General features: G+C 38.2%; 1 protein-coding gene across 5 annotated transcripts in view; it reads right to left on the reverse strand.

Annotated features, from left to right (window-relative positions):
- Positions 1–1416: 1416 nt before the first annotated feature.
- SPINK5 (serine peptidase inhibitor Kazal type 5) overlaps positions 1417–22640 on the reverse strand; it is an 85076-nt gene continuing 63852 nt past the window's right edge. For 4 of the 5 annotated variants that reach the window (XM_040239753.1, XM_040239756.1, XM_040239754.1 and 1 more), the window contains 8 exons: positions 21778–21905; positions 20903–20975; positions 20105–20194; positions 19868–19995; positions 18770–18869; positions 10747–10877; positions 8567–8645; positions 1417–1729 (listed from right to left, as the gene is read on the reverse strand). In XM_040239753.1, coding sequence (XP_040095687.1) covers positions 1721–1729; positions 8567–8645; positions 10747–10877; positions 18770–18869; positions 19868–19995; positions 20105–20194; positions 20903–20975; positions 21778–21905 — 738 coding nt within the window. In that variant the 3' untranslated portion in view covers positions 1417–1720. The remainder of the gene's footprint in view (positions 1730–8566; positions 8646–10746; positions 10878–18769; positions 18870–19867; positions 19996–20104; positions 20195–20902; positions 20976–21777; positions 21906–22640) is intronic. The other variant, XM_040239755.1, reaches the window with a different exon arrangement.

The raw sequence follows: 22640 nt of genomic DNA on the forward strand, positions 1-22640 counted from the left end.
CTTCCTCCATCTACCATCTGAGCCACCAGGGAAGCCCAAGTCCTTGCATCAGGAAGATCCCCTGGAGAAGAGAATGGCAACCCACTCCAATATTCTTGCCTGGAGAATCCAACGGATGGAGGAGCCTGGCAGGCTACAGTTCATGGGGTCGCACAGAGTCGGACACCACTGAGTAACACACACTTTTACTTTCCTCCATCTATAGTGTGTTCAGCATCAGCCCAGGATCTGCATGGGAACAATAACTAGGTGCAAGGTGTAGCAAGAGTCTGAGCTTGACAGTGTTTCAGCGTTGAGGCAGGAGCTCACACATTGTTCTGTCCCACTCCTGTCTAGCGCTTACTTTCTCTAGTGGTTTTCTCATGTGTAATAGGTCACTAGTAGCTTCCGGCTACATGTAGCTCTTGAGCACTTGAAATGTGTCTGGTCCAAATTGCAACGTGCTGGAAGTTTAAAATATATACCAATATCAAAGACTTAGTAACAACAAGTTTATATTGATTACATTATGATTATAATATTATGTATGTATTTTGAAATGATAATTTTGATATATTGGGCTACATAAAATATATTCCTAAAATTTATTTTACCCATTTCTTTTGTAGCTACTAGAAAATTTGAAATTACACGTGTATTATATTTCTACTAGTCAGTGCTGCTCAGACTTGCATACATAGGTTACTCTTGTTGCATTAGTCTTCCCCAAGACTATGTATGGGTTCAAGGCTCTCATACAGGAAATTATCAAGAGGTAGCATGATTCAGTTCAGTTCATTTCAGTCGCTCAGTCGTGTCTGACTCTTTGGACCCCATGAATCACAGGACACCAGGCCTCCCTGTCCATCACCAACTCCCAGAGTTCACCCAAACCCATGTCCATCGAGTCAGTGATGCCATCCAGCCATCTCTTCCTCTGTTGTCCCCTTCTCCTCCTGCCCCAAATCCTTCCCAGCATTAGGGTATTTTCCAGTGAGTCAACTCTTCGCATGAGGTGGCCAAAGTATTGGAGTTTCAGCTTCAACATCAGTCTTTCCAATGAACACCCAGGACTGATCTCCTTTAGGATGGACTGGTTGGATCTCCTTGCATGATGACTATGAGAAATTACTAATTTGTGTCCTTGGATGAGACCCAAATAACTGAGATAGTTATGCTATCCATGGAAATACAGAAGCTAGATAGAGGAGCTGGTAAGGTAACAGTGAAGGTGAGGTTGAGTTATAGCTGGTTTTTGACTTTAGATAGCTGTTGGCTGCCTAGGAGGTGAGGTGCCTCCTCACTTCTCTTCTAAACATTTCTTCCAAACTCTGAGAGCAACTAGAATTTGAGAAAAGGATTAAAGAAAAAAAGGGTATAGTTAATTTTCTTCAAAAAAAAAAAAAAATTCTATTATCCAGACAGTGACAAAAAAAATCCCAGAAATGGCATTCTGCTGGGTTTACTTTTATTGAACAAGCAGTTGAACAGACAGCATTGTGATCAGGAGGCTTCCACAGCACAAACTGGTTAAGATGTCTCTGTGCCCTTAGATCACAGAATCTAGGAGGAAAGAGATGGAATAGACTGAAAGTCAGTGAGTCCATTCCCCCAACAGTTCTGTATTGCTTTGTATAGTAAATAAGATGAGCTCTGGAGAATTTGTATATACAGATGGTGAAGGTAGGTAATTCAGAATTGGGGTACACATTTTCCCTCATGGCTTTTACCAACTTTTGCATCATTTGACCTAGACAAGAAGATGAAGAGGTTAGATGTTAGAAACTCAAAGACATTGTAGAAATGCTGGCTATACATTTATTATTGTAACATAGTCAAAGAGATCCATAGATTCCTGCATTCTGCCAAGAATACAGTATTTCAAATCACTTTCACATTTTATTTCATTGATTCAATGAGTAATTATTGAGTATCTAGTACATTTTACCTATTGAGGTAGATGCAAAAATGACCTCTGCTCTTGATTACTTGTGACCCTCATGATAATGAAAGAAGGAAGATGTCATTCATATCTTTTCAAAAAAGGAAGAAATTGAGCTTCAGAGAAGTTCACTGACTTGCCAAGGTCTCGCATTTGGTCAGGACTTAGTCTAATTCCTCTAACAATTAATGCTTTACTATTATAGTTTTAGGACATAAGCATTTAATTAGCTGTCTTCGTGCCTGACTCATCCATGTATATTCTTTAAATCAACATTTAAAACATTAAGTCAACATTTAAAGTTTTTAAAATGTAACTGCATCTTGTCTGCTGGTACTCCCTGGAACACTAGCAGCATTATTATTACAAACTCAAACCTCTGTTTTAGTTCTCACATTGAACCCATCAAGCTTTCTTTGATTTGAGTTGGCAACTTATGGTCTCGAATCCTTGAAAATCTTTGTCATGGAATTGAGAATAGTCATTTCTTCATCTCAGAATAGTATTGATATTTTTCTTAATATAGGAATTTCCTCCCAGTGTAGCTAATCTTTATTTAGTTCAGGTAATGCCTTTTGTAGAGCCCTCGGTTTTCAGAATCTCCTGACAACTAAAGGATGGCGGCAGAGCACAAGAAATGAAATCAGGTCTACAGTGGACCTGGAACTTAATTCTAATGAACTTGTGGTAAACGGCAGGACTTCTCCCAGGCTGATTTTCTTTAAAATGGGAAAGATAACAATCCCTGCTCTAAATACAGATCTACTACGGGGATGCAAAAGGGAAGAGTACCGGGAACTCTCTAAAGAGTCATATAAATCTTAGAAGTTACCATACAATGAAAAATATTTCTTAGAATAGGAAGTGAAAGTTGGGTTTTCAGTCTGTTTTTCCAGGAAAGTTGTGACTGTCAGGTCTTTTATTCATTCTTGGGATTCTAGACTCTCTTAGAGAATCATCTACTCATGAACTAGTTTCAGGCAATAAGTTTCAACCTTTAGGATTTACACCCATAATAGTTATCAGAGCAATGCTGGGCCATGACCCACCCATACCACCTTGGTGTATCCAAGATCACATAACAATCATACAGCCTGAACTGAATCCATGCCCAGGACACCTCTTGCTCTAAAGATTTGTTCCATCAGATAAAACCGTAAGTAATATCCATTATATAACTCCAGTGGAAAGAAAACACCCTCATATGAAAGGAAGGAACTTACAAAACGTTTTGTTCTTATCTCTGGCAAGATATGTCATTATTTGAATAAAAACATCTTAGTATTATTTTATGGCAAATTCCTCATAAAGTAGTTTTCATCAAGTTGTCTACGTGAGATTACAGCAAGGCATGGTCTAAGGTGTGGTCTGTAGGACTTGCATAAAGATTATTTTTACCTTCCTGTTTTGAGATATATGTGACCAGATGTGTTTGTAAGATGGGGAGACAGTATATTCTGGCAATAAAATGAGAAGCAAACCACTAACAGTTTATACATCGTAAGATAGCAAACACCATATAGGGACTAGGGCAAAAGTTTAAAACCTCTCTTTGTACATGTGTAAAGACCCAGAGTAGATAAATGACTTTTTTAACCCAGAAGAAGAAACAGCAAAGGTCTCTTCATTTCATTCCAGTCCCCTGCCTTCCAGCTGTCAGTGTAAAAGCAGAAACACCTAGCTTATAGCGCTTTTGTTTTTCCACTTTCCCATATCAGTGCTTACTGAGTAGTTCTTTTGAATATGGTCTCATCTAGTGTTGCTTGAGATCCTCAAATGTGGTAGAATCATTTTTAATTCCATTATTGCCAAATGCTTAAAAGTATTTACTAAAAATTTTCAGTAACTCAGTGAGAACTTTGGTTTACATATTTATGTGATTTGCCAAAGGTCTCATACATGAAAAACACCAAAACTCTGAACTTACACTTATCTGGTAACAAAATTTTTCTCTTATTTGAAACTTCCTAATATTTTTACCCAAGTCAAATATCCTCTTGCTTGAGGAGGAGATTACGCAAATGCCATCACCAGGGACAGTGTTAAACTCAGTACAGCAGTTCTCTTTACTCCCAAGGCATACATTCCAGGACCCTCAGTGGATGCCTGAGACCATAGACACACTATGTGTAAACTGAATCTCATATCTATTGTTTTTCCCTATACCTACACACCTATGATAAAGTTTAACTTATAAGTTAGGCATAGTAAGAGATTAACAACAATAAATCTAAAACAGAACATTATGTGAATGTAGTCTCCCCCCCCCACCTCTCTAAATATCTTATTTCACTGTACCCACCCCTTTTGTGATGATACAATATGGTGCTTGTGTAATTGAGATGATGTGAAAGAGGGAGGTTTTGTGACATAGCAGTAGGCTATCAGTGACTTTCTCAATACATCAGCCAGAGGATCATCTGCTTCAAACGATCCTGTATCATCAAACTGTGATGGTGTGCATGGCTGGAAGTCAGGAGCTGATATCCATGGTTAGGAATCTTTGATAGCAAAAGGTTTTTTTGAGGAAAACTTTTGAAAGGATATTGTAGTTAGAAGTTGTTGCTCTTTCTAACTCAAAGTGTTGCTGCAAAAGTTGCAGTCCTTTGGTGATCATATGGGTGACTTTAATGCTGGCTTCCATTCAAGGATTATACTCCATAATTTTGCCTTAATGTTTGTGCAGCTTGAAACACTGGCAAATTTCGCTAATGTTTACATTGCTGGCTCTGCTTCAGTTTCTTCTTTGTCTTCCTCTCCCTCTGTTGATGACTCAGTAAGTTCTTCTAGCTCCTCATTCTTGGATACTTGTTGATGTATCCAGTATGTTCTTCCACTTCATCAAGCACATCAGAATATCCTTCTCCATCAACTTGTCTTGTCCTGTAAACGAATTTCCTAACTTCTCCATCAATCCCCAGGAAGCCTTTAAAATCATTCACAACTTCACTCCATTCATTTTTCCAGCAAGCATTTACACTTTCTGGTTCTAATTTATCCATTGTAGCTTTGAGGAATGTTACTGTGTCAGCATGGCCTCTGCTCCCATCACTTCATGGGAAATAGATGGGGAAACAGTGGAAATGGTGTCAGACTTTATTTTTGGGGGCTTCAAAATCACTGCAGATGGTGACTGCAGCCATGAAATTAAAAGACACTTACTCCTTGGAAGAAAAGTTATGATCAACCTAGATAGCATATGCAAAAGCAGAGACATTACTTTCCCAACAAAGGTCCGTCTAGTCAAGGCTATGGTTTTTCCAGTGGTCATGTATGGATGTGAGAGTTGGACTGTGAAGAAAGCTGAGTGCCAAAGAATTGATGCTTTTGAACTGTGGTGTTGGAGAAGACTCTTGAGAGTCCCTTGGACTGCAAGGAGATCCAACCAGTCCATTCTAAAGGAGATCAGCCCTGGGATTTCTTTGGAAGGAATGATGCTAAAGCTGAAACTCCAGTACTTTGGCCACCTCATGCGAAGAGTTGACTCATTGGAAAAGACTCTGATGCTGGGAGGGATTGGGGGCAGGAGGGGAAGGGGATGACAGAGGATGAGATGGCTGGATGGCATCACCAACTCAATGGACATGAGTTTGAGTGAACTCTGGGAGTTGGTGATGGACAGGGAGGCCTGGCGTGCTGCAATTCATGGGGTCACAAAGAGTCGGACACAGCTGAGCAACTGAACTGAACTGAACTGTGTCAGCAATAGTGAATGATTTCCAGCAGTGTTTTTTGTCCAAATGAGGGTCTGCATCAATTGCTGATCAAATGTAATTAAACACCAGGCAGGTGTATGTGACTTTGACAAATTGGAACAATGCTCTGATCAAGGGGCTGAAGCAATGAGATTGTATTTAGAGGCAAAAATACAACCTCAGTGTTTTTATTTTCATAGAAGATAGATTCAGGATATTATTAGTAGTACTTTAAATTCCAATCTTTCTCTTCCAAGTATTTTTCACTTCTGGGATGGAGCACTGGTGGTACTATTCCATAAATAAGATGACTGTGCCCCACGCTTTCTGATTTTGTTACCAGAATATGGGCAGTTAATATTTGCTGTTCACACTTTGCCGGGCTTAATCCCCTGTGGCATTATTACATAGTAGCAGAGTTAATCTGTCCTTCCCTACTTTTCTGACTTGGTGCCTCCTTTGTGCTTTTGCAAATGCGGGTTCTATTGGATATCTTTTTTCAGAGGAGCCCAGTCTCATTGCAATTGAAGACGTGCTTTGAATGATAGTCTTTCTCTTTAATCAACCTTTCAACTCTGCTAGAAATGTGGCAGCAGCTTCTTCATGGAAGATGCATCCACTCCACTCATATTTATATTTTTCAGTCCAGAATCTGTGTAACCGTACTTTACTTATAATAAATGGCTTGGTGTCACTAATTCAGGGGATTCCTTGCTGAAATCTCATTGTAGTCTTAATGCTTTTTGGCCAAACACCTTGTCACCAGTCAGAACTCAGTTGTTCATGTCTTCCATCCAATAAATATAATGCCTTTTCCATCTTAACTAAGCACTTAACACATAATGTGTCTTTGAAGGTAAAGGTGAAGTCGCTTAGTCGTGTCCGACTCTTTGCGACCCCAAGGACTGTTACCTACTAGGCTTCTCCGTCCATGGGATTCTCCAGGCAAGAATACTGGAGTGGATTGCCATTTCCTTCTCCAAGGGATCTTCCCAACCCAGGGATCGAACCCAGGTCTCCCGCATTGAAGGCAGACGCTTTAACCTCTGAGCCTAACTTTTGCCATTTGAGATGGAGCAGCAAAACTAAAATAAATGTCTTTCTCCATCTTCACAATTTCATGGATAGAAGATTCATTTTTACAAAAGACCTGAGCAACCTCAGCACATTATTTTTTCTTTCCTTATTCAGTTGAGAACTTTCACTTTGCACATAAAGGAACTCTTGGCTTCTCTTTGGCATATACAGATTGGCAGTGTCACTACCCTTGCCCTCTATTTAGCAAAATAAGGGTCTCTGGAACAAAAGACGGTGATATCACAAGAGTTGATCTGATAACCTAGATAGCTACTAAGTGACTAGGAGATGGGGTGTGCTGGACAAAGGATGATTTACCTCCTGGGTGAGATGGAGCAGGACAGTGCAGGATTTCGTCATGCTACTCAGAACAGCAAATGAGTGAAAACATGAATTATTTATTTTTGGAGTTTCCCATTTAGTATTTGTGAACTTCGGGTAACTAAAACTATGGAAAACAAACCCTTGAATAAGGTGAGATTACCATAAGGTGTGTCAGAACATCCTTCAATTTAGTCGCTTAGTCATGTCCAACTCTTTGTAACCCCATGGACTGCAGCACTCCAGGCTTCCCTGTCCATCACCAACTCCTGGGAGCTTGCTCAAACTGATTTCCATCAAGTTGGTGGTGCCATCCAACCATCTCATCCTCTTCTCCTTCTACCTTCAATCTTTCCCAGCATCAGAGTCTTTTCAAATGAGTCAGTTCCTCACATCAGGTGGCCAAAGTATTGGAGTTTCAGCTTCAGCATCAGTCTTTCCAGTGAATATTCAAGACTGACTTCCTTTGGGATGGACTGTTTGGATCTCCTTGCAGTCCAAAGGACTCTCAAGCATCTTCTCTAGCACCACGGTTCGAAAGTATCAATTCTTCTGTGCTCAGTTTTCTTTATGGTCCAACTCTGACATCTATATATGACTACTGGAAAAATCATAGCTTTGACTAGATGGACCTTTGTTGACAAAGTAATGTCTCTGCTTTTTAATATACTGTCTAGGTTGGTCATTGGAGAAGGAAATAGCAACCCACTCCAGTATTCTTGCCTGGAGAATCCCAGGGACGGAGGAGCCTGTTGGGCTGCCATCTATGGGGTTGCACAGAGTTGGACACGACTGAAGCAACTTAGCAGCAGCAGCTAGGTTGGTCATAGCTTTTCTTCCAAGGAGCAAGTGTCTTTTGATTTCATGGCTGCAGTCACCATCTGCAGTGATTTTGGAGTCCAAGGATATAAAGTTTGCCACTGTTTCCATTGTTTCCCCATCTATTTGCCATGAAGTGATGGGACCAGATGTCATGATCTTAATTTTCTGACTGTTGAGTTTCAAACCAGCTTTTTCACTTTACTCTTTCAGTTTCATCAAGAGGCTCTTCAGTTCCTCTTTGCTTTCTGCCATAAGGGTGATGTCATCTGCATATCTGAGGTTATTGATATTTCTCCTGACAATCTTGATTCCAGAAACATCCTTATAGGGACTTAAATGAAAAGGTCAACTTTTCATGTTGGGGAACAGTTTAATGCAAAGTACAAGGATAGAAAGTTTAAGTCTGCTTCTATCCCTGTCTGACCTCTCCTGGCCTCTGTATCATAGTTCACAGAAAATAAAATCTACTCTAAAGAAGTGTTGGTGACATTATGTACATTGCTCATAAACAGTATGTTATCAATTCCAGTAAACTATAAACAATGTTAACTACTATATTTTTATTCCCACACATTTCAGTAATTAAATATCTTCTCAATGAAGATAATTCTGGAGTTACCTGACCTACTATCATCTCCCTGGCCAGAGAAACATCCATCACTTAATACAAGAGAACAGCAGCCGAACCACCTGGTTCTAAGACTGTGATTCTGAAGGCCAGAGTACTCACGTCAAGAGGTGTTGTTTCTTTGATGCTATTCTCCTCACACCTTCCTTTACTGCGTATGTGTGTATTCGTTTGGCGTATTCTAAAATGGAACAGGAAGTTTCAAAGCTGGGAAAACTCACAGTTATAATGAAAACAAAACAAAACACAACCAAGCATCAGTATGAATGACATTTGGGCATCAAATCAAAACTGAAACCAGGGGTAGGAACTGGTATCCATTTTCTAGTAGGCGTCATTCAGGTTTATTGTCCCTCTTCTGATTTAGCTCCAGATTTATGCCCAGGCCGGGATCTATTTCGTCATATTTCATTCTCCCATACACTATATAGTCATGGAATTGTTGAATGTTAGAAATAAACATCATCTCACACAAAAGCCATTATTTTATAGATGAGAAAACTGGATCCCAGAGAGGAGGTTGACTTTATTTGATATCTATAATGTGACTTGGGGATTATAAAATAGGATACATTTTACAAAATAACTTTTACATAAATTATATAAATTATGTATCTATGTTATAAAACATAACTATATGGTCATTGTGAATTTTATACTTGGAAAGAATCTTAAGATATATGAATTTTAATGCCTTTCTCATAAGAAATATATAGCAAACATCTACTTGTCTGCTTTGGTGATAGGAGACTAACTGTCTATCAGGACAGTTCATCTGGTCTTTGAACATTGCAAAAATTGAAATTTCTTCCCTCTAGCTTCTTCTAAGACCTCAGAAACCAGTAATGTTCCATCTTGCCTGGGACAGCCTAAATCTTCTCTTTATAACATGTGCTCTCAGTTCTTTAGCTGAACAATCCATCTTGAGGCATCCTTTATCAGTATTTTTATCATGGGCATTTCTGTAATTTCTAAAGTTCCTTTGAATAAAGTATAACTTATTATAGGTTTAAACAGTTGATGGAATGTTTGCAGAACATTGGTTGGACAATTTAGGGCCTGGCATTTACAGTAAGGAGAAATTGAAGGATTTCTGGGACGGAATAAGACACATATTGTAACAGATTCATGAATGGTTTTACTCATTTCTTAAATGTTTAAGGCATTTAAGAATTAAGATTCTTTAGTTATTAAAACTGTGTAATATCCATGGATGGACTTCAAGAGATTTATGTGCCCACAGATATTATGCATACAGATTTTTAATGTTTCATTATTTTTTTCTTTTGTAGAAAGAGGTAACTTTCTCCATATTATCAAGGGAATCTTTGATCCCCTTTTGTTTACCTTTGATATAACAGTAGTGTAGTAGACAGAAAAGCAAACTGTATTTAAACCGAAATCAACAAGGTTACAATCCAGTCTATTCTGTTTCCAAAGCGTTGTCATTTTAAACAGATTATCTGGACTCTGAGCCTCAGATTAACCTTCTATACAATGAAAATAATACCACCTCTATAGTAAGTAGTGAGGTCAGTGAAACTGAGAATATTAAAGTGTCTTACTTACAGATATAACACATAAAGCACTCATATTCAAATTATAGTCTACATATATGAACTGTAGAATGTTTTTTCTTTTGTGAGTTAGTTGATTTTAAAGAAAGAAATATAATTTCAAATATCTTTCCAGAATTGAAAAGGAGGATATCAGGCCCATCTTCATATCCTGGGCCTTGTTTATAGTGTTCTGAGAAGGACAGGATGGACATACAGGCACAGCATGTTCCTGAGGTGGGATGTGGTAGAAAAGGCAAGATTTGCCACCATGCCCTTATTTAAAGCTGGTGGAATGAAGGCTGGAAACAGGTGGAGAATGGAGGGAAATCAGTGACTAGAAGCTAGTCATAAGGTTATTAGAGATTAGAGCCTGGGCTGACTCTGTATAGCAATGATTCTCAACTTTTTTCTCTTTATACAAAGTATAGATGATGGTCATACTCCCATGAGTGAATCCATGTTCACTTAGAGAGATTTTCTCTAATTACGTTGTAACCCCACCACTTTTTCCTTTCTCTTCCCCTCAGTAAAGTATATGAACAGTTTTATTAAAGGCATACCCATAGATAGTCTCTATTTTATGCATGAACAAGATCATTCACAGCATCTGAATTTTAAACTTCTATAATTAGTTGCAGTACGTTGCTTTCATATCAGTACTCTGCTGTGGGTCAACACGGTCGTCAAGAACCTCTACACTAGAAGATGGACTCGTATACTTACAGATTTTCATGGCAGAGCATGCAGGGATTGTTGTATGTCTGGCCATCATCACCACAGACAGGCTGTAAATTCTTTGGGCAAAGGTAACCCATCCTGGGTAATATTCGGTAGTGTTTGCACATCTCAGAATTCTGAACAAACAAAACATAAAGTAGATTTGCTCAATGGCACTTAAGAGATAGGACTTGGTGAAAACCTCTTGATTTCCTCAATCATGTGTGACTGAACAGTTAGTAAAGGAACTGTAACATAGGTTATACAAACTCTTATATTCATTTCATATCACTGTTAGGTAACCTCCTGGGTTTAGCTTCTTTTTCACTAAGGAAGTAGCCAAACCAAGATACAAGGAAGAACAAAGCAATTAGAAAGCAGACATCCTACAAGATAGTGCTGTGCTTTGGAGAAGGCAATGGCACCCCACTCCAATACTCTTGCCTGGAAAATCCCATGGATGGAGGAGCCTGGTGGGCTGCTGTCTGTGGGGTCGCATAGAGTTGGATATGACTGAAGCGACTTAGCAGCAGCAGCAGCAGCAGTGCTGTGCTTAGTTGCTTCAGTCATGTCTGGCTGTTTGCAACCTCTTGGACTGTAGCCCTCCAGGCTCTTCTGTCCATGGGGATTCCCCAGGCAAGAATATTGGAGTGGATTGCCATGCCCTCCTCCAGGGAAATCTTCCCAACCTAGGGGTAGAACCCAGGTCTCCAGGTTTCCCACATTGCAGGTGGATTCTTTACCATCTGAGCCACCTAGGCACAGATAAACTGAGGTATGCCCATAGGGAGAAAACTCCCATGCAGAAAATAATTCCTTTTTTTTTTTTGTCCTTTTAAATGAAGACATTGGTTATATACACTCTAGAAAGGAAAGACTCAAAATAAATGCTAGGTAATCACATGGATGTTTGAGTTCCAGCTCTGCCACTAACTAAAGGAGTAATTTACCTGACTTCTTTGAGCCTTGGCTTCTCATCTGAAAAACATGAATAATAATAGCTCTTGCCTCATATTGTTTTAGGGAATCAAATCAGATAATGCACTTATATGCATACATAATACAGTGTTTGGCACATACTAAGTGCTCAGTATATGACAGTTGTTAGTTTCCTAAGGTAAAAAATACATAAATTTTTCATGTAGAAAAAGGAACATATTTGTTCTTAGCAGTTTTTTGGAATTGTGAGTTTCATGATGATATGATGATAAATTTATTAATCTTAAAAGAAGCAGGAAAAAGGAAAAAACACAGAAATTTGAAAAATAGGATTATGGAAGACAAATTCAGTGGTGTCGAAAATTACATTAAGTATTAGTAGGAATAACTACTCCAGATAAAGAGAACAGAGACTCCTAGTCTGGAGAAACAAAATGACTCAACTTACAATATTTAAAAGAAGTGTACTTTATATCTTTATATTTCAACTAATAGGGTAAACATGAAAGGAAGGAAAATAGGTGTGTACAAAACTCATCACACAAAAGGTGATGTATCTCTATTAATATCACACAAAGTAGAATTTAGGATAAGAACTAATGTCAGAGATAAAAGAAGAGGATTTCTAATTATAAAATAACAGATTCCATAGTTAACAATCTCAAACATTTATGTACCTACAGTGGAGTCTTAAGATAATGAGGCAAAAATTAGCTGAAAGGAGAGAAAGGCAAACTTATCAAACTTTATGTTTATATTTAACATACTTCTTTTTGTAATTAATACCACAGACACAAATATTAAAATATGTATTTGAAAAACAATAAAATCAGCTTGCCCTCAATGATATTTGTAGATGTCTATATCCAACAACTGCAGACTACACATTCTTCTTAAGTACGCATGAAATTGTTGCCCAAATAGACCACATTCTGGGCCATTAAGCCAGTACTGATAAATTTGAAAACTGAAGTCATAAAATGTAAGTTTTAGGATCACATTGAAATAATATTAGTAATATATATGATAGCTATGAAGCTACTAGGTACTTAGAAGTTATGCAACATACTTCTAAATAAATCATGACTCTAAAGTAATCATAATGGAACATAGAAATGTTTTGAACTGAATGATAATGAAAATAAAAAATACTCAGTAGTTAATTCAGTGATTTGAAGGAAAGTTTTAGGTAGATATGTAAATAGAAAAAATCTTAAAATCAATCTAAACCTCCATTTCAAGAAGCTAGCAAATAATAGGCAAAATAAGCTCAGAGAAAATAGAAGAAAATGAATAAATTTATGAAATAGAAAACAGAAGGCCAAATGGTTGTTTGAAAAGATTAATAAATTGATAAACTATTTGCAAAATTGACAAAAGAAACACACATTGCCAATATTAAAAAGTGGTACCTTATATATAGATATTAAAAGGATAATGTGAAAATGTTGTGAATAACTGAATGTCAATAAATTTGACAACTTAAGAAATTCCTTGAAAACTAATTTCTGAAACAGACACTGAGTAGATATTTAATAGTAGTATATCTATTGATAATCATTTCAGAGGTGTAAAGAAGTATTTGCTAATTTGTATTCTAAAATAATTCAAACATCTAAAGGGACTGCTTTAGATTGAGGTGAATTCCATAACAATAGAGATATTCAGGTAGAGTTTAAACAAGCACGTCCTATAAGTCACTGGCAAAGGTAGGACTGAACCAAGTACATCCTTAATAGTTTTCAGGTATCTGCCACTCCAAGGTTGAAAACTACCAAAATAAAGGGTGATAAAGAAGCAACAGGCAGAATTATGCCTTTCTTTTCTTACATAGTACATCAATTCTGAACAAATTATCCACCTTCAAAATAGACCTAGGATTCAGCTACTTCTTATGACCTCCGCTACTATCACCATAAGCCAGCCTCTCTGGTTAGTGCTGTGGCTAACTAGCTGTCCAGCTTTTGCTCTTGCCTTCCTGCAGTGTATTTTCAATATAGCAGTTGCAGTAGCCTTTTAAAACATTGATCGTGTTACTTCTCTTTTCAAAACCTTCATTCAGACTAATAGACAACATCCTTAAAATGGTCTACACAACCTTACATAACAGGCCTCCTGTTATTTTAATGATATCTTCCTGTATAACTCTGAGGTCACTCTGTGTCAGCTGTACTGGGCTTCTTGCTGTACTGTAAGCCCTGTCTCAAGGCTTTGCTGTTCCTCTTCCTGGAATGTTCTTCCCTCACTTACATGTATGGAATTAATCTCCCTAGGAGGTGCAAATGGCACCTTCTCAGGGAGCTCTTTTCTGTACAAGATACTTAAAATTGTATCTCAGCATTTACTATGTCATTTTTCTATTGACTCACATCGTCTGTGATCTATGTTTTTCCAATATAAGCTCCCTAAGTGTAGAGAGTTATGTCTATTTTGTTTAAGGATATTGTTCACATAAGGCTTCTCTGGTGGCTCAGTGGTGAAGAATCCACCAACCAGTGCAGGAGGCTCAGGTTCAATCCCTGGGTCAGGAAGATCCCCTAGAGAAGGAAATGGCTACCCCCTCTAGTATTCTTGCCTGAGAAATTCCATAGACAGAAGAGCCTGGTGGGCTACAGTCCATGGGTTGCAAAAGAGTTGGATACAACTTAGCGACTAAACCACCAGCACCACCATTTTAATCATACACATAGTAACACTTGGAAAATAACAAGTGCTTGATAATTATTTGTAGCATGCATAAATGATGGCTAAATGACAAACTGAATAGAATGTTGTTCTCTTCTCCAAGAGAAAGTTCAGCTCAAAACCAGGTTACACAGGAATAAGCACGATGGGATTTCTGGTCTGCTGGTGACACATTATTTCTTGACCTAGGTGTCAATATCACAGATGTGATCACTTTGTAATATTTAGTTGTATACTTATGATAGTACACTTTTTCTTTATGACTATTATACTGCAGTAAAATGTTAAATAACAGATTTTATTATGATAGCCAAGATACACAAACACACATAGAAACAATAGGATATTATTCAGATGAGAAAGAGGAAAATTCTTTAACGACAACTTGGATGAACCCTAAGGATGCTATGCTAAGTTAAATAAGTCAGACAAAGAAAGACAAATACTGTACAATAAAGCCAATCGCATAGAGACCGAGAATAGAATGGTGATTACTAGGGGATTGGAGAAAATAAGGAGACATTGGTCAAAGGATATAAATTTTTAGATACAATTTATGGCTCTCTAATATATGGTGTGATGATTATAGGCAATCAGTTCAGTTCAGTTGCTCAGTCGTGTCCTATGGACTGCAGCATGCAGGGCCTCCCTGTCAATCATCATCTCCTGGACTTTACTCAAACTCATGTCCATTGAGTCAGTGATGCCATCAAACCATCTCACCCTCTGTCATCCCCTTCTCCTCTCGCCCTCAATCTTTCCCAGCATCAGGGTCTTTTCCAGTAAGTCAGCTCTTCACATCAGGTGGCCAAAGTATTGCAGTTTCAGCTTCAACATAAGTCCTTCCAAAGAACATTCAGGACTGTTTTTCTTTAGGATGGACTGGTTGGATGTCCTTGCAGTCCAAGGGACTCTCAAGAGTCTTCTCCAACACCACAATTCAAAAGCATCAATTCTTTGGTGCTCAGCCTTCTTTATAATCCAACTCTCACATCCATACATGACTACTGGAAAAACTATAGCCTTGACTAGATGGACCTTTGTTGGCAAAGTAATGTCTCTGCTTTTTAATATGCTGTCTAGATTGGTCATAACTTTTCTTCCAAGGAGTAAGTGCTTTTTTATTTCATGACTGCAGTCACCATCTGCAGTGATTTTGGAGCTCTAAAAAATAAAGTCAGCCACTGTTTCCCCATCTATTTGCCATGAAATGATGGGACCGGATGCCATGATCTTAGTTTTCTGAATGTTGAGCTTTAAGCCAATTTTTTCACTCTCCTCTTTCACTTTCATCAAGAAGCTCTTTAGTTCCTCTTCACTTTCTGCCATAAGGGTGGTGTCATCTGCATATCTGAGGTTATTGATATTTCTCCTGGCAATCTTGATTCCAGCTTGTGCTTCTTCCAGCTCAGCATTTCTCATGATGTACTCTGTGTATAAGTTAAACAAGCAGGGTGACAACATACAGCCTTGACATACTCCTTTTCCTATTTGGAACCAGTCTGTTATTCCATGTCCAGTTCTAACTGTTGCTTCCTGACCTGCATACAGATTTCTCAGGAGGCAGGTCAGGTGGTCTGGTATCACCATATCTTTCAGAATTTTCCACAGTTTGTTGTGATCCACACAGTCAAAGGCTTTGGCATAGTCAATAAAGCAGAAGTAGATCTTTTTCTGGAACTCTCTTGCTTTTTCCATGATCCAGCGGATGTTGGCAATTTGATCCCTGGTTCCTCTGCCTTTTCTAAAACCAACTTGAACATCTGGAAGTTCACAGTTCACGTATTGTTGAAGCCTGGCTTGGAGAATTTTGAGCATTACTTTGCTAGCATGTGCAACGACTGCAATTGTGCAGCAGTTTGAGCGTTCTTTGGCATTGCCTTGTTTAGGGATTGGAATGAAAACTGACCTTTTCCGGTCCTGTGGCCACTGCTGAGTTTTCCAAATTTGCTGGCATGTTGAGTGTAGCACTTTCACAGCAGCATATTTTATGATTTGAAATAGCTCTACTGGAATTCTGTGCCCACCACTAGCTTTGTTCACAGTGATGCTTTCTAAGGCCCACTTGACTTCACATTCCAGGATGTCTGGCTCTAGGTGAGTCATCACACCATCGTGGTTATCTGGGTTATGAAGATCTTTTTCATACAGTTCTTCTGTGTATTCTTGCCACCTCTTCTTAATGTCTTCTGCTTCTGTTAGGCCCATACCATTTCTGTCATTTTTGAGCCCATCTTTGCCTGAAATATTCCCTTGGTACCTCTAATTTTCTTGAAGAGATCTCTAATCTTTCCAGTTCTATAGTTTTCCTCTATTTCTTTGCATTGATCTCTGAGGAAGGCTTTCTTATCTCTCCTTGCTATTCTTTGGAACGCTGCATTCAAATGGGTGTATCTTTCCTTTTCTCCTTTCCTTTTTGCTTCTCTTCTTTTCACAGCTATTTTTAAGGCCTCCTCAGACAGCCATTTTGCCTTTTTGCATTTCTTTTTTTGGGGGTATGATCTTGCTCCCTGTCTCCTGTACAATGTCACAAACCTCCATCCATAGTTCATCAGGCACTCTATCAGATCTAGTCCCTTAAATCTATTTCTCACTTCCACTGTATAATCATTAAGGATTTAAGTTATACCTGAATGGTCTAATGGTTTTCCCTACTTTCTTCAATTTAAGTCTTAATTTGGCAATAAGGAGTTCATGATCTGAGCCACAGTCAGAGCTCCTGATCTTGTTTTTGCTGACTGTATAGAGCTTCTCCATCTTTAGCTGCAAAGAATATAGTCAACCTGATTTTGATGTTGACCATCTGGTGATGTCCATGTGTAGAGTCTTCTCTTGTGTTTTTAGAAGAGGGTGTTTGCTATGACCTTCTCTTGGTGCCTTCTCTTGGTACAAATATTAGTATTTGTCTGGCTTCATTCTGTACTCCAAAGCCAAATTTGCCTGTTACTCCAGGTGTTTCTTGACTTCCTACTTTTGCATTCCAGTCCCCTATAATGAAAAGGACATCTTTTGGGGTGTTAATTTTAGAAGGTCTTGTAGGTCTTCATAGATCTGTTCAACTTCAGCTTCTTCAGCATTACTGATAGACTTGGATTACCGTGATATTGAATGGTTTGCCTTGGAAAGGAACATGAAAACTATAGGAAATAGTAATGTGTAATATACTCAGAGTCTGTGAGTAGACTTTAAATATTCTCACCACAAAAAAGAAATGGTAATTATATGAGGTGATGGAGATGTTAGCTAACACTATAGTGGTAATCATTTTATAATCTATGTCTATCAAATCAATATGTTGTACACAAGTTTACATAATGTTACATGTCAACACACATACAAGAAGGGCTTTGCAATGGCTCAGCAGGTAAAGAATCTCCCTGCAATGCAGGAAATGTGGGTTTGATCCCTGGGGTGGGAAGATCCCCTGAAGAAGGAAATGACAACCTACTCTAGTCTTCTCACCTGAAAAATCCCATGGACAGAGGAGCCTGGGAGACTGTAGTCCAAAGGGTCACAAAGAGTTGGATACAACTGAGCAATTAAGCACACACACACACACACACACACACACAGACCACAATAAAGCTGGGGAGAAAGAAGCAGATTTTGTGGCTAGCACTTCTCCATGCTTAAGGATCCCTAGTCTGATTTACTAGAAATTTGTAATTAGTATTTTGTTACTGTAACTTATCTGTTATTATACTTGATTTGAGAAAATAATTAGATAAAATTCATGTTTGATACCTTTCTTTCTTCTTTTTTGAGTCATCAGACTAGGTGCTAAAGTCTCCCTTCTAGGGACCAATTTGAGATTCCCCTTTGTGAATGAATATACTTCATGCTCTTATATCTTCTTCTTTCTACTCCTGACCTTGACAAAGCTCTAAAAAAGCAATCCCAAATAGGGTCAATGTAAATATGTAAATATAAGTATGTCATTTTACACTTCTTATAAATGTATAATAAGTATAAATATGTTCAGCATAAATTTCCAGGTTATTGGGAAAAGGACTAGGTTTGGAGGGGGAGTAGGAAGTGGATGAGGAGCCTTTCTGGTCTGCTGAAATTATAGGGTTGAGACTCCTAACTACTTATTTGACTGCATGTGCCAGAAGTTACATGCATTGTACACCCACTTTTTAAAATTTCAAAATAAATTCATTTAGAGCAAGACTAATAATCTCAAAGAGCACAGAATAATGCACCAGTGAGTAATCTTGAGACTCTTACTAAGCATGAACTCCATGGATTCCTGGAAAGGATTTGAGGCTGTACCGAATCAGTCTTTTCTAGGCCTTTACATGAAATGAGGTTTAGGGAGGGCAAGTGGCAACAGCACTGCCCTCAACCCCCAGAATAAGTGAATTAAGTTAATAAGTAACTTTTTAGAAACAGCAGTTCTTACCAGAGAAGAAATGGAAGAATCTGGGCTGTCTTCCTCTTCAGAAGATCTAAAGTGGGATGGTTTTTCTTCAAGTCTTATCCTTTCCAAAGCTTCTTTTTCACTAGAAAAGAAGACAAAAGTAAATTTACATCCACAAAGACTAGCTCCTATAATTTCTAGTTGGAAGTTAAACATTTCTAATAAAATATGATGGAACCACAGAACATTGAATGAGAAAGTGTCCAGGAAGACATGTTAAGAAAAGTACACAGCTGGGAGCTGGCTTGGCACTCCCTTCACTTAACAGATGTGTGACCTTGGACAAGTTGTTTAGAGTATTCCTTTCTCCAGGGTATCTCCCCGATCCAGGGATCAAACCTGGGTCTCCTGCATTGAGCCACCAGGGAAGTCCCGGACTGCAGCCTACCAGGGCCCTCCGTCTATGGGACTCTCCAGGCAAGAGTACTGGAGTGGGGTGCCATTGCCTTCTCTGATAAAAGAGATGATAGTTTTGGTAATTCCTTCCTCAAGGAATGTACTAAGAGGAGCTAATACATACATATATATATATATATATATATTATATATATATAATATATTACAGTCATGTTCATAGTGTTTTTTCAGAACCATCATCATCTAGCTTGTCCATAGGTCCCCAAATATAGTTGTTCATCAGAATAAACTAGAAACCCTTTCTAAAAAACAAATTCTTTAGCCTTGGAGACTCTTAACTTATTTTGAAGGACTAATCTGTGTGTGTGTGTGTGTGTGTGTGTGTGTGTGTGTGTTTAAGACCTCTCTTAAGTGTGATCTAGTTGTAGAACAGATTTGGAATAATTTCTTGTAACTATGATACTAAGGGTTGGAAAACGTTTTTTTTTTTTTTTTAAGTGACATAGCTAGTAAATATCATGATTAGAACTTCCATCTGGATTTCCTGTCTTCAAGTCCAACTGTTCTTTCTCCTGTACTGGCTGTTGTCAGCTTAAAAGCGTTGCCTCTAAAGACTTGGTTTAAAGCCCGCATGGATTCATGAGCACATGAGTATTTAATCAGCAGTCTCTAAAAATGCAGTCCCCGCACTAGCTGAACGGGGTACAGGATCCTATTACTCACAAGATACTTCTGCACATGTAGCACTTGTTTTTGTATAACTTTCCATCAGCACCAAGCACAGGGTCATTCTCTCTAGTGCACATGAGCTCATCATTCCTCTCACGCTGCCGAAAGTTACTGCACTCATCCTAGAAAATAAGAAAAGGGAAGTGGGTGTGGCTTTTTCCCTTTGTGACTTGGTTACTTTATTAAACTTGGTTTTAGGAATTCCTCTCTTGGCTCTGGTCTCAGACTCACTGCACTTATCCTGGCAATGGAGGCCATGGAACGCCCAGACTCTCTAAACTTCCCATCTTCCACTTCATTTCGAACCTCTCTGCACTGGTCCTGGAAATATAGGGAAACATAAAACAATACTTGAAAGACCTCTTCGTCTTGCTTGCCCTTTCCATCAGTCTTTCCTTTCCTCTGCTTTTCAGGGAGAGACACTCTTGACCAGAGGACAATCCCACAGTTGTCTAACTCTATGAATGTCATTATCATCACTGGTAAAAGACTGATTGCAGATGTCTTCTTTGTGATCTTGAAAAGCAAATAGAAAAGGCAGCACCATGCACGTGCACTATTGATTCACTGATGCTCAGAAGACCCTCTGGAGAAAATGGGAAAGGCATCAAGGAGAGACGCTAAAAGAGAGACTGAGACTAGTTTATTTCACATAAATTGTTAAAATCAGTGTCAACAAGCAACATGAAGCCTCATTTCACATTTAAAGTGGCAGACATAAGCATACAGTTGAGGTGGTAAAGAATTTTACCCACTATTTTTCAGTCCACAATTCTCCCAAAGAGGAGAGACCAAAGCAATAATCGATACACACTGCAGGAGAATTCTCTATAAAACTGAGAAAAAACATTAAACTTCAAAGCCAGGAGATAAATCTTATTATAACCCAACATGACAATATTGGCAAAATCAAAATTCAAAATTCTTTGAAGCAGAAGATTAGCAACTTTATTATCCAAAAAGTGAAGGGGAAGACAAGAATCTGAGGACGAAAAGTAAAATAGTTATCTTCATATCTTAAAAAATAACCTTTGCATCATTTGAGGGCTTAGCTCTTGATCGTTCTTCTTCATTCTTTTTTCTTTCTTCAGCTTCTCGCTCACTGAAAAATTTTATGAAAGGGACAGAGTAGTTTTCCCAGAGTCATTATTGAATTGTTTAACCAAATATGTCTCCAATTCTAAACATTAGAATATCTAACACTGTTTTCTAGTATCTAAAAAATACATAAGATACTTTTTAAACAAATAAGTTCTGATCATTAGGGTTTTCATAATGTATTTGTGACAGTGCTGTCAAGTTTCATAAACCCAGTTTCTATACTATCATCTAGAGTGATATACATCTGAAGGGTCATTACATTTTTTCCTAATAGGATTATTTATGACTGTCAGGTAGAGAGTTACTTCATTTCTCCTTTTTATTTTCTTATTGAATTACAATAAAACTCTCCTGTATTGATTGTTCTTTATATTGCTATTATGCTTTAAAGTTTATAAACATTTTAAAAATATTATCTCCTTGAGTCCCTACCAAAACTCTACTGTGTAGTTATTATTCTCTTTATATATAGGAGGAACTGAGGCTCTGCAGAATGAACGTGTCTGTCCCATGTCACTTATCTGAGATACCTCCTCTTTGAAGGTCAGTGATGTTGGCATGATACAACAGGGTGTTCTCCTATCCCAGCTGCTCCTGCTATGATTATGCTTCTCATAATATTCAAAACAGAAATTTCTTATGGAATCTACTTTGGAAACTTACTGTCCTCTTCTAAACTGAGGAGCTGTTAGTATATATTTCTAATGTGTGATGCCAAACACCATAAGTTTTAAATCAAAAGGAACTGATTTCTGGGAAGCAGACACAGCATATCAAACTGATTAATAAACCTCTCTACTCACAAGATGCTCTGACACATAGCACACTTGTTGGCATACGTCTTGCCATTTGGGCCTCGAACAGGGTTGTTTTCTTTGGTACAAATAAGCTTTCCGTCTCTCACCATGTTCCGGAATTCATGACACTGATCCTGCCAATAAGAACAATAACAAAAAAGAGAGATTTCTACAATCATTTGATCTTTAAAACAGAAAATATGATTGGTTGCTTATATGTAAATTCATAACTCTTGAGGAGGAAAATAAAAATCTAGAGAAAATAAAATTTTAGAGATGAAATATATTTTAAAGCAGCAGTTCCCAACTTCTTTGGCACCAGCGACCAGTTTGTGGAAGACAGTTTTTCCATGGACTGGGGCTCGGGGGATGGTTTGGGGATGATTCAAGCACATTACATCTATTGTGCACTTTATTTCTGTTATTATTACATTAGCTCCACCTCAGATCATCCTGGAGGCTGGGGACCCATTTTACGGGCACTATGTTCAGTATCTGCTTAAGAAGTCTGAATCCTCTCCACAGCATCCCTTTCAAGTACTTGTCAGCCCCAGTGGAATTTCACTACCACCTAAGGCAGCCTGTGCCATTTTTATATAGTTTCATTGGGTTGAACGCCAAACCTGTTGCACTGCACCTCAACTCATTACTTCACACATTAAAAAGCCCTAGAATGAATTGAAAGACATCCTTTGGGAAGGCGGCATATAAACATCTAAAGTTTTAGCTTTGTTCCTCAAGAACAAATTTTTTTAAATTGTTTCATCAAATCTGTATTATATTTTTAGCATTTTGCTGTGCGTGGTAATGGATTTCTTTTGGTTGTCATTTAAAAATCTGTAAGATAAGCACACATTATCCCCATTTTA

The sequence above is a fragment of the Oryx dammah genome, unplaced genomic scaffold (genome assembly GCF_014754425.2).
Source record: "Oryx dammah isolate SB20612 unplaced genomic scaffold, SCBI_Odam_1.1 HiC_scaffold_5, whole genome shotgun sequence".
In the NCBI taxonomy this organism is placed as follows: Eukaryota; Metazoa; Chordata; class Mammalia; order Artiodactyla; family Bovidae; genus Oryx; species Oryx dammah.